Below are 14361 nucleotides of genomic sequence, written 5' to 3'. Positions count from 1 at the left end.
GCTATAGGAATACATTGGGAGCGGCCAAATGCTAACAACATCTTTGGTCATTTTGCGTGACTGAGGGCACAAAGGCCAAACAGATACGCATCAACTCGTCTAAGCTCAGGTTAGATCATATCTCAGTGTGTAAAAACGGTGAACTATTCCTTTAAGACCAGAGGTTTTCAATGTATTTCCATTTTCTATTTGATGATATTGGCTTGGGATTGGCACAAATGGACTCAGTAGTGTACTATATACAATATAATGCAAAGCTCTAATACTACGCCAAAACTACCATTTCCTGCCTGACAACATTAACACTAAAAGCTCCAGCACGTAGTTGTATGTCTACAATCTGAGGACCTCTATTGCAAACGACAAACATTGATTTGGCTTTTATTGTTTTTCTATTTATGCTTCTTTTGCCATGTTCCCAAAACACATTTCTGGGACTGCTTTGTCTCTCTGGCTCAGTATGTGATGCATCCTGGAGTCCCACTCATCCTGGAAATAGATCTTATTTTTAGGGAAATTTCCTCAACTGCTCAACAAAGACGCCTGCTCTCAAAATCCATTTTTTTTTTTTTAAACCGTTAATAAACAAACTTCTTTATCCTCTCTCTCTCTCCTGCTAAGCGCTCATGATTACAGGTCCCCCAGGGCTTGTCTTGTTCTCGTTAGATGAAGGCAAATGCTTGGCAAAAACAAATTGTGATCATGCTGCGTGCACTTAGACGCTGCATATTCTGAACTGATTTTAAACTCCTTGGAGACTTGTAACATACCATGGATAAGCTGTTATGTAACATCTCACGTGCCCGTATAGTCTACACGGGAATGCTCGGTCATAAGGTTTTCACAAAAAGCCTTTCCATCTTTCCATAAACAATCCAACGGCTTAGCTGTACAATATAACACCAAATTATTGCTATTGGAATACTGACCCAATATCAATATCTATAAATCACTGTGATTTAAACATTTTAGTGTCTCAGTCTTCTTCAGTCTAAAACAAAAATTGCATGGTAATTTAAAAATGTGCAAGAAATTAGTTTTAGGTATGGTTTTCCTAATTTAACTCTTTTTGCATTGCATTGGATCTGCTGGATTGTTTTTTTTATAATAAGTCTTGTTTTGACATAATTAGATTTGGGTTTTTAATGGTTCCAACTTCTGCTTTGGTTTGATAGAACATGCCGCGTTGAAATGGTGAAGTATCACTTTTAAAAAAATATATAAATCTGGTGAATTCCAGTAGGATAGCTCCAGAAGTTATGATTTGATGGACTGACCATTTTGGTAATGCCATGTGGTCAGTGTATTCTTAAGAGAATCAATAGCCTATAATGCCCAATAAAGAAAACGTATAATGCATACATTACCCACCCAGCTGATGTATCTCTGGTTGGGAGAGGGGGGTGCTGACTGAGGCTATGGTCGCAACCCAGGCACGGGTGGTTACGCGTGGGCTCGCATCCTAATGAGGTGGGGGGTGAATGAAAATCACGACGCGAGTGACGTGGTATAGCGAGGGAGTCCGCGCTACCGAGAAAATGAAAGAGGAGGTGTTGGAGGAGGAGGAGGAGGATATGGGAGGGGAGAGAGACAGCTGCTACCCAAAGCATTTGACTGCTCCTCGTGCTGGTGTGGTGGCGGCGGCGGTGGTGGAGGTGGACCTCATCCAGCGGACAACAAAGGGACACACACCGGTTTCAAAGGGGGGTTGGCTACTGCATTGTGGACCAAAAGTGCCAGCGAGAAGTAGTTTCTTTGCATAGATTGTTTAGAAGAGACTGTCACGCTGGAGGTTTCTGAGGAGTTGATATCACGAGTTGGTAAGTAGGCTCATCATTTCATAATAATAAAGTCAAGTGTTTATCAATATACTTTTGCGCATTTATCGTAGGCCATTGGTTTGAAACCCACGTTTAATGCGCTTTTTATGGCGCTCAATCGACTACAATGTAACGCTGCATTACAGTTTATTGTCTTTGGGAGTATGTTTTTGACCAGTGTCACCTAAAATACGCAGTGGAGCCTACTTTTGAATAGTGCGTAAAATGTTGCTCAACTCCATGAATGCGTTTTATTTTTCTAACAATAAACTGCGACTGCTATAAACCAAAACTTACCGTCATACTAGTGCTAATTACAAAGAGTGATAGGCTGTTTTTTTTTTATAAGGAAGCCAATGACAGCCTGGCTGCCTTGAAGCGTGCCACTGAGCTGTTGAATATTCATAAAGCGCGTATTACAATGGGTCTAATCGATTCGTGATCACTGAGCCTGCGTGTGCGTGTGTGTGTGTGTTTGTGTGCGTGTATGTGCGCCCCGGTCCCTCTTCTTCTTCTCCTCCACCTGCCCAATGTCCTAGTGTCAGACGTTGTAGCTGTAGTGCGCTGTCCGCTGCTCGGCTTAACCACACTTAATCTGTCATTAGGGGGTTATTTTCAGCCGGACACTAGCTACGCAGACCAGACGTCCACAGCGCCACGGTTTGTTGTCGTGTTTGTATTTACTTTGATAACTTTTTACATCTCGCTCTATACATTTTTGCTGTGTTGTTCCACAGAGAGCACCGGTGTTATTGTGAGCCTCGCATACGCCATGGAGACGGAGCACTTTGACGATCGGGACAAGGGACACAGGCACAGCCGGTCTAGTGCCAAGATGAACGGTGTCATGAGCCCCACGCACAGCGCCCACTGCAGCCTGTTCCGGACCCGGACCCTCAAGACCCTGAGCGCGGAGAAGAGGGCCAAGAAAGTGCGCTTCTACCGCAACGGGGACAAGTACTTCAACGGGATAGTCTACGCCATCTCCGCGGACAGGTTTCGCACTTTCGACGCGCTCTTGGCCGACCTCACACGCTCCCTGTCCGATAATGTGAACCTGCCCCAAGGCGTGCGCACCATCTACAGCCTGGACGGGTTGAGGAAGATCACCAACATTGACCAGATGGTGGAAGGTACAAAACCCAACTTGGAAGTTCTGTCCCCATTGTTTCCTATATCCGAAATAATCAATTATTCAATGTGCACTTGCCTACATGTGCCTACTGCTTCAAAAGTCTCCAATCCCTCTTTAGAACAAGCTGTTTCACCGTATCCAGTGAGCTACTGTCATATTCCATTCTTGTGTTCTCAATAAATAGATTATGTGTGGTGCGATTATAACAGACATAATAGGCTGCATTATAAAGAGTGTGCTAATATAAACAGAACAAAACTGTTAACAAGACACAAGCAAAACTCCTCCTCAAAGTGCTATTTCACTCGCCGCCTACACGCGTGCATAATGCCTGTTGTTGATTAATTAGTTCAACATTATTAATAGATGCATTATGGCCAGCAGTACGCCGAATATTGAAGAGTGAAAGGACAAAACGATTTGCCACCGATAGCAATATGATTCATCCAGTTTTGAGACAGTTTAGTCCATCTTTTTAGCTCAGGTTTTGCCCTTATATGTTCAAGGCCTGCTGCCACTGTGAAAGTCAAATATTTTATGTGTTGGTGTTTGGTGTGAAAAGTTTGGAAACCACCGATTACAGTAAAACTATTAAGTCTGTCACCTACCCAGGCTTTTCAAGTCTGGAACATGACCCCCACAATAGTTGCCGTTTTGGATGAGGCCAAAATCACCATATGGTTATTTGTTCAACTTGATCAAATCCCAATTATATCTATCTGGTCATGCTGTTATTATGTTGTTGCTGCATTCTGTTTATTTATTTGACAAGTTTTCCTGCCCAGTATGTCTTCGATATGTGAGAGAGCTGTGTTTTGGCAGTTTGACAATTTTGCTTCTCCCCCTCTTCTCCCGCTCGACAGGTGACAGCTATGTCTGCAGCTCCATTGAAGCGTACAAGAAGGTGGATTACACAAAAAACGTCAACCCCAACTGGTCGGTGAACGTCAAAGCGGCAGCAGCCGCCCGTGGGCCTCAGTCTCTGGGCAGTGCCAAGACACAACAGGAGGTCCGTGAGTGCAAGGACTTCATCCGGCCCAAACTGGTGACCGTGGTGAGGAGCGGGGTCAAGCCTCGCAAAGCCGTTAGGATCCTACTGAACAAGAAGACTGCTCACTCCTACGAACAAGTGCTGACAGACATCACCGACGCCATAAAGCTGGACTCTGGAGTGGTGAAGAAGATCTACACGCTAGAAGGGAAACTGGTGAGTGCGTGATTGAATTAGAAGTTGCTTGTTTTGTCATTTTTGACAGTGGGATATAAAATAATACATTGCAGTTAAGAGGGTCCTCATTTTCAATTGGTAAAAGGTGGCTTGTTGTTTGAGCATCTGGTTTTCCTTGATCTTTAGTCATTTAGATATAGTCCTTCTAACACTTATGCATTTTACAGGGTTTTACTGCTTTGCTAGATCATACCTGCTCTGTTATTGGTTGACTTTGTGACCTATACAACATATATGACTTTGGTTTTATAGATTGGAATTACGTGACATCACAACACCCTAAAGAGTCTATAGTTTAGAACTGAGGTGTTGGATGGTAATGACATAAAACACTGTAATTTATTTGATTTAGCAGTGGCACAGACAAAATGTTTCCCTTCTGTTGCATGTTAGGATGTACCCCAACATAGCAACAATGTCACCTTCCTTGTTAAGGCACAAGCGCTTTATTTGATAAGCCATCATTTTGAGTTACCATGGCATCAAACCGCTGAACTTCGGTTTACAAGCCCAGGTATCGCAGATGATTAACTTTCAAGGCTACTGTCTCTTTTCAACATCAGCTCTTACGTGCTTTCTGTTTCCCTCCGAAACATGTTTCTCTAAAACACAAAACTGTAGATGATGTTTTTTTAATGATGCGCGTGTGGCGCCGCTTTGGAGACAGTTACATGGTGTCAGGATCAAAAGCATAAAAGCGGCTTAATCTTTAATGTCGACCCTCGTTTTTGTTGCATACGGCTTTTTATGAATGAAAAAACAGCCACTTGGGGTGAGAGAAAGTGCGACACATTTAGAAAGAGGCCATAGCTAAAATTGGAAGGTACAGCTGACTGAAATCTATGAATGGAGTCTGCATTCTTTCCCTCACAGTTTGCCGTTACCTCAAATACAAACATCACAACCCCCTTGATGGTCCACCCACCTTTTTTCATCTGCAACTCACTGCAGTGGAGGCTATAAAAAGACTTAAATACTCAGGCAACTACCCAAGAAGACAGTGTATAGATTGTATGAGCCTATGTAACAATATTAGTTTCATTCAGAGAAGGTGCCGATCTGTTCTGCTCAATTGTTATTGACAAGGATCTTTCCTGTCATAGGGTTTAATTGTGCATATAAGGAATATAGTAGTAGTAAGATGCTAAAGGCTGGCAGGAGGCCCAGAGGAAGACAAAATATATTTTTGGATGAAATGAAAGAAGTTATTGGTGTGAGTAAAAGTGATGTGGATAGGGTTAGATGGAGGCAGATGATGATTCACTGTGGCAAACTCCTGAAAGAAACTAACACTAGTCTCTTGGCACGAAAGCCATTATTTTGTAGCCAACTGCATTTGACGTCAGGCTATTAGTGTCACGCAGCAGTAATTATGTAGTAGTTATAAATGGGTAATTTGTGAGTCATTATGAGGAATATACCACATTCCCCATGGCCTGCACTGACATTTTCGTGCTTCTGGTTTGCATCTATCACTCATGTTATAATCTATGGATATCAATTGCTGCTCACTCTTCTTGTATGTCAGGAGCTGTCCATTCAGTGGTGCTGAACTACACCTCTTGTTTCTCTCTCAGGTTAGCCACAGCAAATTTGAAATGATTTGAATTGAGTTGATATTTTACCATCCTTATCAAACAAGATGCCCTTCCAGAACCCTCCATTTGTCCACGTTTGACTCTCCCAAAGCTGGATGAATATTCAGACCCTGTTCCTCAGTTCTTACTTTTGCTCTATCATTTTTCACGGAGAGACCGGCACTTCCTGTGGTCGCCATTGGTTACTGCTGCTGTCCTGCAGATTACACAATAACTGCTGCTCCCGCACTTCTGTATCAGGGAGGAGGACTGTTATGGGCCATCTATTTTTAGGCATTTTATTGATTGGGTCTGTTGGCCTGGTTACAAAACTTACAATCCCCTGGCCACTGTTTGTGTTGATATAAATGTCATTATGAATGGAGCATGTTTGCTGCCATTGATACATTTACACAGCAAATGTTGTCTCGACCAACACATTTTCAATCATAACTAATACATGTTGTGTAAGGAATATGTCAACTACACTTCGTTTTAACATCCACAGTTACGGGGGCACTTTTCACATGCTCTCAAGCAGTGTATGTAGCCACTGCGGCCCTGGGGTAGACTGATGTGGCTGCCAATCTGTGCCATCGGCCCCTCCGATTCCCACCATTCACTCACTTACACACCGCATTCATAAGTAGGTAAGGTGGGTGAAGTGTCTTGCATGAGGACCTCATAACTGTGTATTAGTCGGAGCTGTGGATTTGAGGATGCACTGTATAACAGCATAGTATCATAGTTTGTAATACATCCATTTGAAACTATACTGTTGAACCTACATTATTTACCACCAGCCGCCAAAGAAGTAATTAACTGAGCATGCGTTGGTTTCTGGTTTCTGCGGGGGTAAAGGAGAGTGTCTATTTGCATGTAGATGCGAGGAAGTCTTAGCTGTGTCATTGGCAGCTGTGGACAGAAGTAGGTTTCTGGGCTTCTGCGAAAGTCTCTGTAGACTCTAAAGATCCCACAAAGGAACTATCGAAGTCTTGAAGACCTGCTCCTGCTTTCATTAACCCTGTAATGAGGCCAGAGGCAGTGGGCTACGCCACACATGCATTTGGGTTAGTTCTCTCTGTGTCCTCATAGTGGCATCAGGGCTGATTAAATAATTGATATCTTACGTAATACTCAGTGTGCAACTATTTTACGTCCAAAATGGCAACTTAGGAGAAATACTAAAGTAAAAAAGTGACCGCTCATATTTTGAAAGGTTAGGAAACATACTGTATAATAAATGTATTAATGACATGTCTCACTAAAAAGTATTGAGGGTTGTTTATCAAGACCGCTTCCACAGCGGATGACAGTGGCCCATACCGATCATGTCTATCTCTGGTTTAGAGTACAGATGAATTTATATAAAACATAATTTTCAAAACATTTAAAAAAAAAAACAAGTTGAAGCCGGTCAGTCTGTCAGTATAAATAATGAGCGACACCACAGTCTTCGTGGTATAGTGTTGTGATGTGCAGTGTAACAAAGTATTGGTAATTGAAATCCCATTAAGAGGTAACATTGAGTATTTGATATGTCCTGATACTTTCCCACTCAGCCTGTCTCATATTTCGACTGGTAACATGAGAAAAGGCTGAGGAAGGTTACATATCCGATTACACCACAGCTACATAGCTTCCTCCTGAAGAGGGCATCTATTCACTTTACCAGGTTATTCTAAAAGTGTAAATGCATTTATGCTATTGTCAAAGTCCTATATGCTTGTGAATGCATTAATATTCTTAGAATTCTTGAACACCCCTGACTATAACTAGGTTCTGATTTCATCTCCCTCTGTAATAAGGTATTTGTTGAGTATCATCTGACAATTTAAATTAGCACAATATAGATTTAGGGGAGAAATAAACAAAACTTAATGTCTTGAATTCTGTTTAAAGTCCTCGAAATATCACAGTTTTCATGGTTTTGTTGCAGTTTTCGGGTTAGGGTTAAGCTGTACCTTATTGTCCTAGCAGGTCCTAGTTCTCTACATTTGACACATCCTTTAATGCCTCTGGGGAAACCTGTCAGAGCAGTGGACGACTGCAGTGCAGCACCTGGGGACCCAGTTACAGATCATCAGGTTTTTTGGTCCGGAATATCTATATGGGGTTTTATACATTTTGTGCAATTTTGTTGTACAAGGTTTTCCTTGAATTGTTGTTTGTTTAAGAACAGACTGCACAGGTCTGTTAGCCCCGAGTGATGAAGTCATAGCTCAGAGTGATGCCATTGATTGTGTGTGGCGTGGATTTGTCTGATCAAGAAGTTAAATAAGTGATACATAAGTGGATTAGCACACGGACATGTCGGCAGTATTAATACATGTAAGCTCTGTTTACATTACACGCACACGTGCACAAAATGACACACAGACCCGAGTGGACGACTGCTGCTCGATTCAAGTCACATACTCACACGCACTTAGACACAGACAGTGACTCTGCTAAATCCCCTCAGCGAGATGTCTGCCCAAGCTCCCACAGATAATCACTGTAGACATTAACAGGCAATTGTTGAAATAAAGCTTGATGATCATTAGAAATTACATTAAAAAACTAAGTAAAAGCCTTCATGAAATTGAGATAAGACGGAGTTCTTTTTGTTTTCCCTGTACCACCTGAGACCGTCCTATGTTTACAGAGATTTAATTGCTCATTAAACTCAGGTCAAGTGTGTGTGGAACAGCTGGGTCACCTCTCTGTCTCCATCTGCACTGCAGCCCCCCCCCCTCCCTCTCTCTAGCTCTCTTAGCATCACTCTCATATGCCTCCACCTCATTCTGTACTTTGTCCTTAAAGTCTGAAAGGCTAGAGTTCCCCCTTGTACTCTTTTTTAACTTTCTTGGCATTTCTCAAAACGTTATGCAATGTTTACGCTTTAGCCCCTTTTCTCTGAAATATTTTTTTTTGGCTGTCCTTTCCAAGCCTAACTTTGTTCTCCTATATTTCCCTGTGCCAACACGCCACTGTTTTCATGCCTCTTTAGCTTGTGTTTAATTAGTGCACAGTTCTAAATCCTACAGCTTGAGCATATGGCATGTCTGTCTCCCCCATAGGAAGCCTTTTCCATTCTCATCTCTCGCTCTCTTTCCTCTCCTTCCCTGTTAGAAAAAAAAAAGCTATACGCTGGCATATAGCTGTATAGATAGCATCTTTACTTTGTGATTGATGATGTTATCGGTATTGGTTGGCATGGCTGATGTCATATTTTGTAGGAGGACAGTGGGGAGTCCATCTGGTCCTGCCGATTTGCTGAGTCACTGTGAGACGTTGCGGCACTGAAGTGTTTTTTTGGGGTGAGAGTTGTCAACTAGTGGTCTGCTGTGCACAATGCAGAGGTGGAAAGTAACAGGGTGTTATACACATAAAAAGAAAGCGAAATTATAAGAGAACAGTTGTTATTGCTGTGCATCTTTTTTCTGTTTTAAAGTTATTTGCTTCCGGTTGAGATCAGCATTAACAGTATAAGGCTTTATATTTACTTCGTAGGTAATACAGACTTTGCATAATACATCCTCCACTTTTAGTCCACTGCATTGACTGAGCAGATTGCGCTTGTCTTAGTCATTGCATATCATGTCCACTGCTCTCCTACACTTCGCCTGTATATATGTCTCTGTCTCTGTCGGTGGCACAGATTGAGGCCTGTGAGGAGCTGCTGCCAAATGAGGATCGATGGCAGACGTTTGCAGACACTGTTTCGAACTCGCACTGTCTGACTCAAATGCACTGAGTCACCCACAGTCTGCGGGTGTTTGAACTACTGATATGTGAAAGATGGGCCTGTTTGGGGTTTCGCTTCACATCCATCTGACATATCTGATGTCTTCTGTAGTGAATGAGGCAATATGGCACAGCTCACTTAAACAAAACATCTGTGATTGGCGGAAAATAGGCCACATTGAATGAAATAACAGTAAACAAACAGCGTTGCAGCTGCTTGAAGTCTAGAATAATCTCTGCACCCATCCCAATTTAGGTTAACCTTTTTATATCTAAATACTCTAAGGCACAAGTACACGTTCAGTGCTCCTCCTTGTTTACATCATTATGACCAGATAAAAGACAAAGAACAAAAGAATCCCATATTATTCTTCATCATCCTCAAGACTGATGTTATTACGCAGCCAGTAAAAGTTGTTTTCTTCCCAAATCAAAGCCAGATTTTTGTTTTGTTTAGTTTTCCCCCCCCCCGAGAAGCCCAGTTTGAGGCCAAAAGTAAAGTTTGGAGCTCCCCCGGTGGAGAGCAGGCGCGTTACATAAGTTTTGTTATATAACCGCAGCAGTCTGGTGGTGGGGTGTGTGCCTGTTTAGGTGAATGCGGTAACTGCGCTGCCAACTCAGACGTCTCATACTCACTTAGTTTAACTACTATCCTCATGTCACCGTCGCCTCCCCCGCCCCACATCTCTGTCGCCTTTCCCCTGTTTTCATATAATCTCATTTCCTAGGCTGTAGCTTTCGTGTCTATCATGTCAGAAGTATTAGAAGCCAGGGAGCAGAGGCAACATAAGGTCACAACAGCAGCCTATTGAAGCCTGGCTGTGACTAGTTTACATCTGTATCCTCTTTCTCTGGAGTTCACATACATTGCTGTCGGAGAGAAATGTTTTTGTTTTTTTTTCCTGAGAGGCAGATTTTGTAGGATGAGTGCAAGTGGGATTTTCACTCTCATTTGGAAGTAAAACTGGCACTGGTACAAGGTTGCAGCATGTTATCTCGCAAAACTTTCCAACATATGCTTCACCAAGCTTCTCTGGCTTGTAGCGAGAGAGAAAGTTACAGAAACATATTTTCTGGCAGACAGGTTTTTGTAATTATGAGCATGTACAAGATGGATTTGCAGCGGAACAAACTGGCGGCATGTTGTATCACGAAACTTTCAGAAATGTAGACCAATTTTTAAACTCTTTGGGGAGCTATTACAGAGAAAAAAATGAGTGAAAGTCAGATGATGATGTGCACATTAATCTGACTGAAAGATTGAATTCTTACTATTATAATACACTATTAGGAGTAGGAATTCACATCCATATATACATACGATACTACTAACTATACATTATGATACCAAATTCACTTTGTGTTTCAAGGTCACTTTGACACTTCCATTGTTCCACTCCCTAAAAATCCCCCTTAATCCTTCTCACTGTGCTTCAATCTTCTATTGTCCTCCACGCTCTCCCTGTACCAGCCTGTCCCCCTGCCCTCTCTCCCCTCTGTGAGTATTAGTGACAGTTGCAGAGCCGCAGTGTCTTCAGCACCACGGACAGCTCCTCTCTGATCTCACTGCACAGACTGTGTTCAAAATGCCTGGTGTTGTGAGAAGGGGGATTAGACTGACCTCATCGCGTCCTTTGTGTCTTCACAGCGGGGCCCATTGTGGCACATGAGATTACTCGCAGCTCTGTGCTTTTGCTTTTGGCCCGAGTGACATGGAAACAAACCCGATTCTGATCAAACCCGAATGTGTCGGGATGTCAAATACATTTAAGTTGCTCAATTAGTTTGGAGTTTTCTGGCCTTTTCTTGAATTGATTTCAATTGTATAGTCCAATCCCCTCCCATATCCCATTTAAACCAACTTTCAATAACATATTCATGGATTTCAGTCATATTATGGCAGCAAAAATAACATCATAGTGTGTCTTACAGCTTGTTTGTATTCCGTGTTTTGAAAGGCACATTTGTATCTCTCACTTCATTTGCTTCCACACTACCACTCCCTCTCGGCATTTTCCAGAATATGTATTTATGTAACGCTGAGCTGCTGACAGAGGCGTTTCACCTCACTAAACCTGCCTCTGACAGACTGGAAGATCCAAATGAACAGGCGCATGTTTCCGGCTGCTGATTCAGAAGCAAAGCGCTTATGGCAGGAAGCAGAAAAAATACTGGGAAATACAGCGTTTAGAGGAGAGGTGCGTGACAGAAGGATTTCTCACTGGTGTGCAGCTGTTTGTAGCACTTAATTTGAAGTGCATATGACACATTAGACACAATTCTTGCTAAAGCATAGTTAACATGATTATATTCACAATTTTGCTGAAGATTTTACCCAGATTTCTTTAGTTTGGACACCGACAGGAAGTGACTTAGATGAGGGCAAACGATTTTAAACCGTTGCCGTGCCTACCATGTTAAGTCAATGGGAAATGAGTCAAACTGCTATGAAACTTTAACTTTATCTGTGTCACTTCCTGTCAGCGGCTTAAAAAATTCAAATAAAAATAACTTTTTTGCCCAACATTTCTTCTTCTGAAATAAAATGATAATTATGTAACTGATGAACTTGCAGCTGATGTTATCCATCATCCATCCATCCATATAAGTCATGTTTTCAAAAACATTAAAACCTGTCATATGCACTTTTATGGTTGGTTGGTTGGTTGAATGAATGGTGATTTTGTGGAAAAAGCAAAAATGTGAAGGTTTGAAACAACACAATGATTTCTTTTCTCTGGTAAAAGTACTGATTTTGTTTTGATTTTTGTACTTAAATACTCAGATAGTGTCATACTTGATGTACTACACAGTGAACCATACTATTACCCCTGCAAATTACACTACTGTGCTCAAGTACCTTCAGAGCCGAGTGTACTTGATACCCAGCACTCACTCAACTTGAAAGACTAAATAACCTTAACTGGGTTTGTGCTCTATTTTGACACTAGAGCATTTTCTGACTATTATAACTTATTGTATCTTAAGTTCATTAGCAGGGGACTGTCTGCCGACCGCACAGTGCCATCTTGTGGATCCACTGGTGCACAGCGCTGAATGAAGTTGAGACTTTACATCGAAACTCAAATGTTCTTTATTTACTAAACATACCTGAATATAACCCCTATGTACCGACCAAACCTCTGCTGGTTAGCCTTGAATCAACATTATTAATAATAAAAGGAGAGAACCGACTCAATTGTGTTTCTGCATCTGAACACTAGATGGTGCTGTAACCTCACAGAAGAGTGTTTGTTGCATAAGATTTTTGAGGTGATAATGATAATACATATATTAATTGCATTGATAAACAAGGCAATACATAAAACATCTGGGAATCGCTCAGCTAATTTGACGTCACTTCAAATCTTCTGTTGATGTCATCTTGATATTGATAAATTCTTAGTCACTAAATAACTAGTTTTAAGGTTACTTTCATAAAATGTGATTATCCATTTCTCTATTACCAGTTACTATAGCATGTTAACAAAATACTGTCTTTATTTTCACCATACTTCTCACTCCATTAATTGCGTCTCCGTCCTCCCTTGTTTAATCAGTAGCTGTTGTGTAACCAAACCATTTCTCAGATTGAGTGTTGAACCAGCCACATCAAAGCCTGTTGTTTTGGGATTGTAGCAGCAGCAGCAGCAGCAGCAGCAGCAGCAGCAGCACTCGGGAACAGCTCTCTTCTTCTACCGCTCTTTCTGGCTTTACTTCTTGTACTCTGGGAACGAAAAAAAGTCATTTCACTTGAAAGTCGACCACATTACAGCTCGTTGATTCATTTGGATTCAGACCTGGGCAAACCATTTTAGCCACAATCGCAATCCATTATTGAGAAAACTGTGGCATAGTCGCAAAAGGGCATAACAGTTTAAGAATCACATTTAAAACAAAAAAAAAGAGTATGACACTGCGCACATGAAGGCTGATTAAAGGTTAAATTGCGTGCTAAAGATTATGCGAAGTGAGTAGCATGTGTGCATCTCCAGCTGAGCACCAGCCTCACGGGGCACGATCGCCATGGCAACCCACTCTCTCACGCCCCTTGCTCTTCACACTGTCTCCCTGTATATGTGGCCTACCTATAGGCTGCTGTGTGGAATATCACAGGCTTCTTCACACGCTTTTACACATGAGCCGATATCACCCTTACTCTTAGCAGCTCCAGGAGTGTTCGCATGTCGCTGCAGCCTCAATTATTGCATTTCTTGTTCTTTACAGCTTGGAATAAAGTCTGCATGTAAGAAGAACGGGTTAAACTGATTTGTAAACACACTCAAATAACAAGTTAAAAAGCTCAAACGTGCAATTCAGTGTGGAGAAACTGGCAGGGTGATGCCTACCTCTCCCATGTGCGTGACAGATCTCTTGTTAGTAAACCGAACCTGCCCCTCTGTGTGCAATAACCTTCCCCATGTGCAGCAGTGGGATCCGATCAGGAGCAGAGCAATATTTATGAAGTAATGAAGGCGCCGTCATTTCAACACCTTAGACAATATCTGAGGAAATGAGCCCGAATGTGACAGAGAGGACCAAGCCACAGATACCAGGGCGCCTGCGAAAATGTTCAATGAAAAACCTACCAATGCCTGTTGACATATTAAGAAAATATAGGGACTCTACTCACTCTACATAGAAATATAGCATCAAGTCATTCTGGAAATGTTGAGAATATAATTACATTTGAAACCACATCTTGCAAAAGTTGGGACCAGGAGTATATTATAACACAACAGTATATCCTCATCGACTTTGATCTGTGCTCCCTTGCTTTTATTGTCTAGCTCAATCAAAATGGTCAGCCGCCTTGTGTAATTGCCTCAGTCATATATTAAGGTTTTTGGTTCAAGAGCAACACTTCTGGAC

General features: G+C 41.9%; 1 protein-coding gene across 3 annotated transcripts in view; it reads left to right on the top strand.

Annotated features, from left to right (window-relative positions):
* The first annotated feature begins 1582 nt into the window (after positions 1–1582).
* The window catches only part of dclk1a (doublecortin-like kinase 1a), a 53023-nt gene continuing 40244 nt past the window's right edge, over positions 1583–14361 (top strand). Inside the window, exons 1-3 of one of the 3 annotated variants that reach the window (XM_079566290.1) lie at positions 1583–1820; positions 2558–2953; positions 3819–4162. In XM_079566290.1, coding sequence (XP_079422416.1) covers positions 2593–2953; positions 3819–4162 — 705 coding nt within the window. In that variant the 5' untranslated portion in view covers positions 1583–1820; positions 2558–2592. Of the gene's footprint in view, positions 1821–2340; positions 2481–2557; positions 2954–3818; positions 4163–14361 lie in introns of those variants that run through there. The other 2 variants (XM_079566288.1, XM_079566289.1) reach the window with 2 other exon arrangements.

The sequence above is a fragment of the Gobius niger genome (assembly GCF_951799975.1).
Source record: "Gobius niger genome assembly, chromosome: 11".
Classification (NCBI taxonomy): domain Eukaryota; kingdom Metazoa; phylum Chordata; class Actinopteri; order Gobiiformes; family Gobiidae; genus Gobius; species Gobius niger.
Note: the sequence above shows the minus strand (reverse complement) of the source record. Positions and strands in the feature narration are given on the sequence as shown.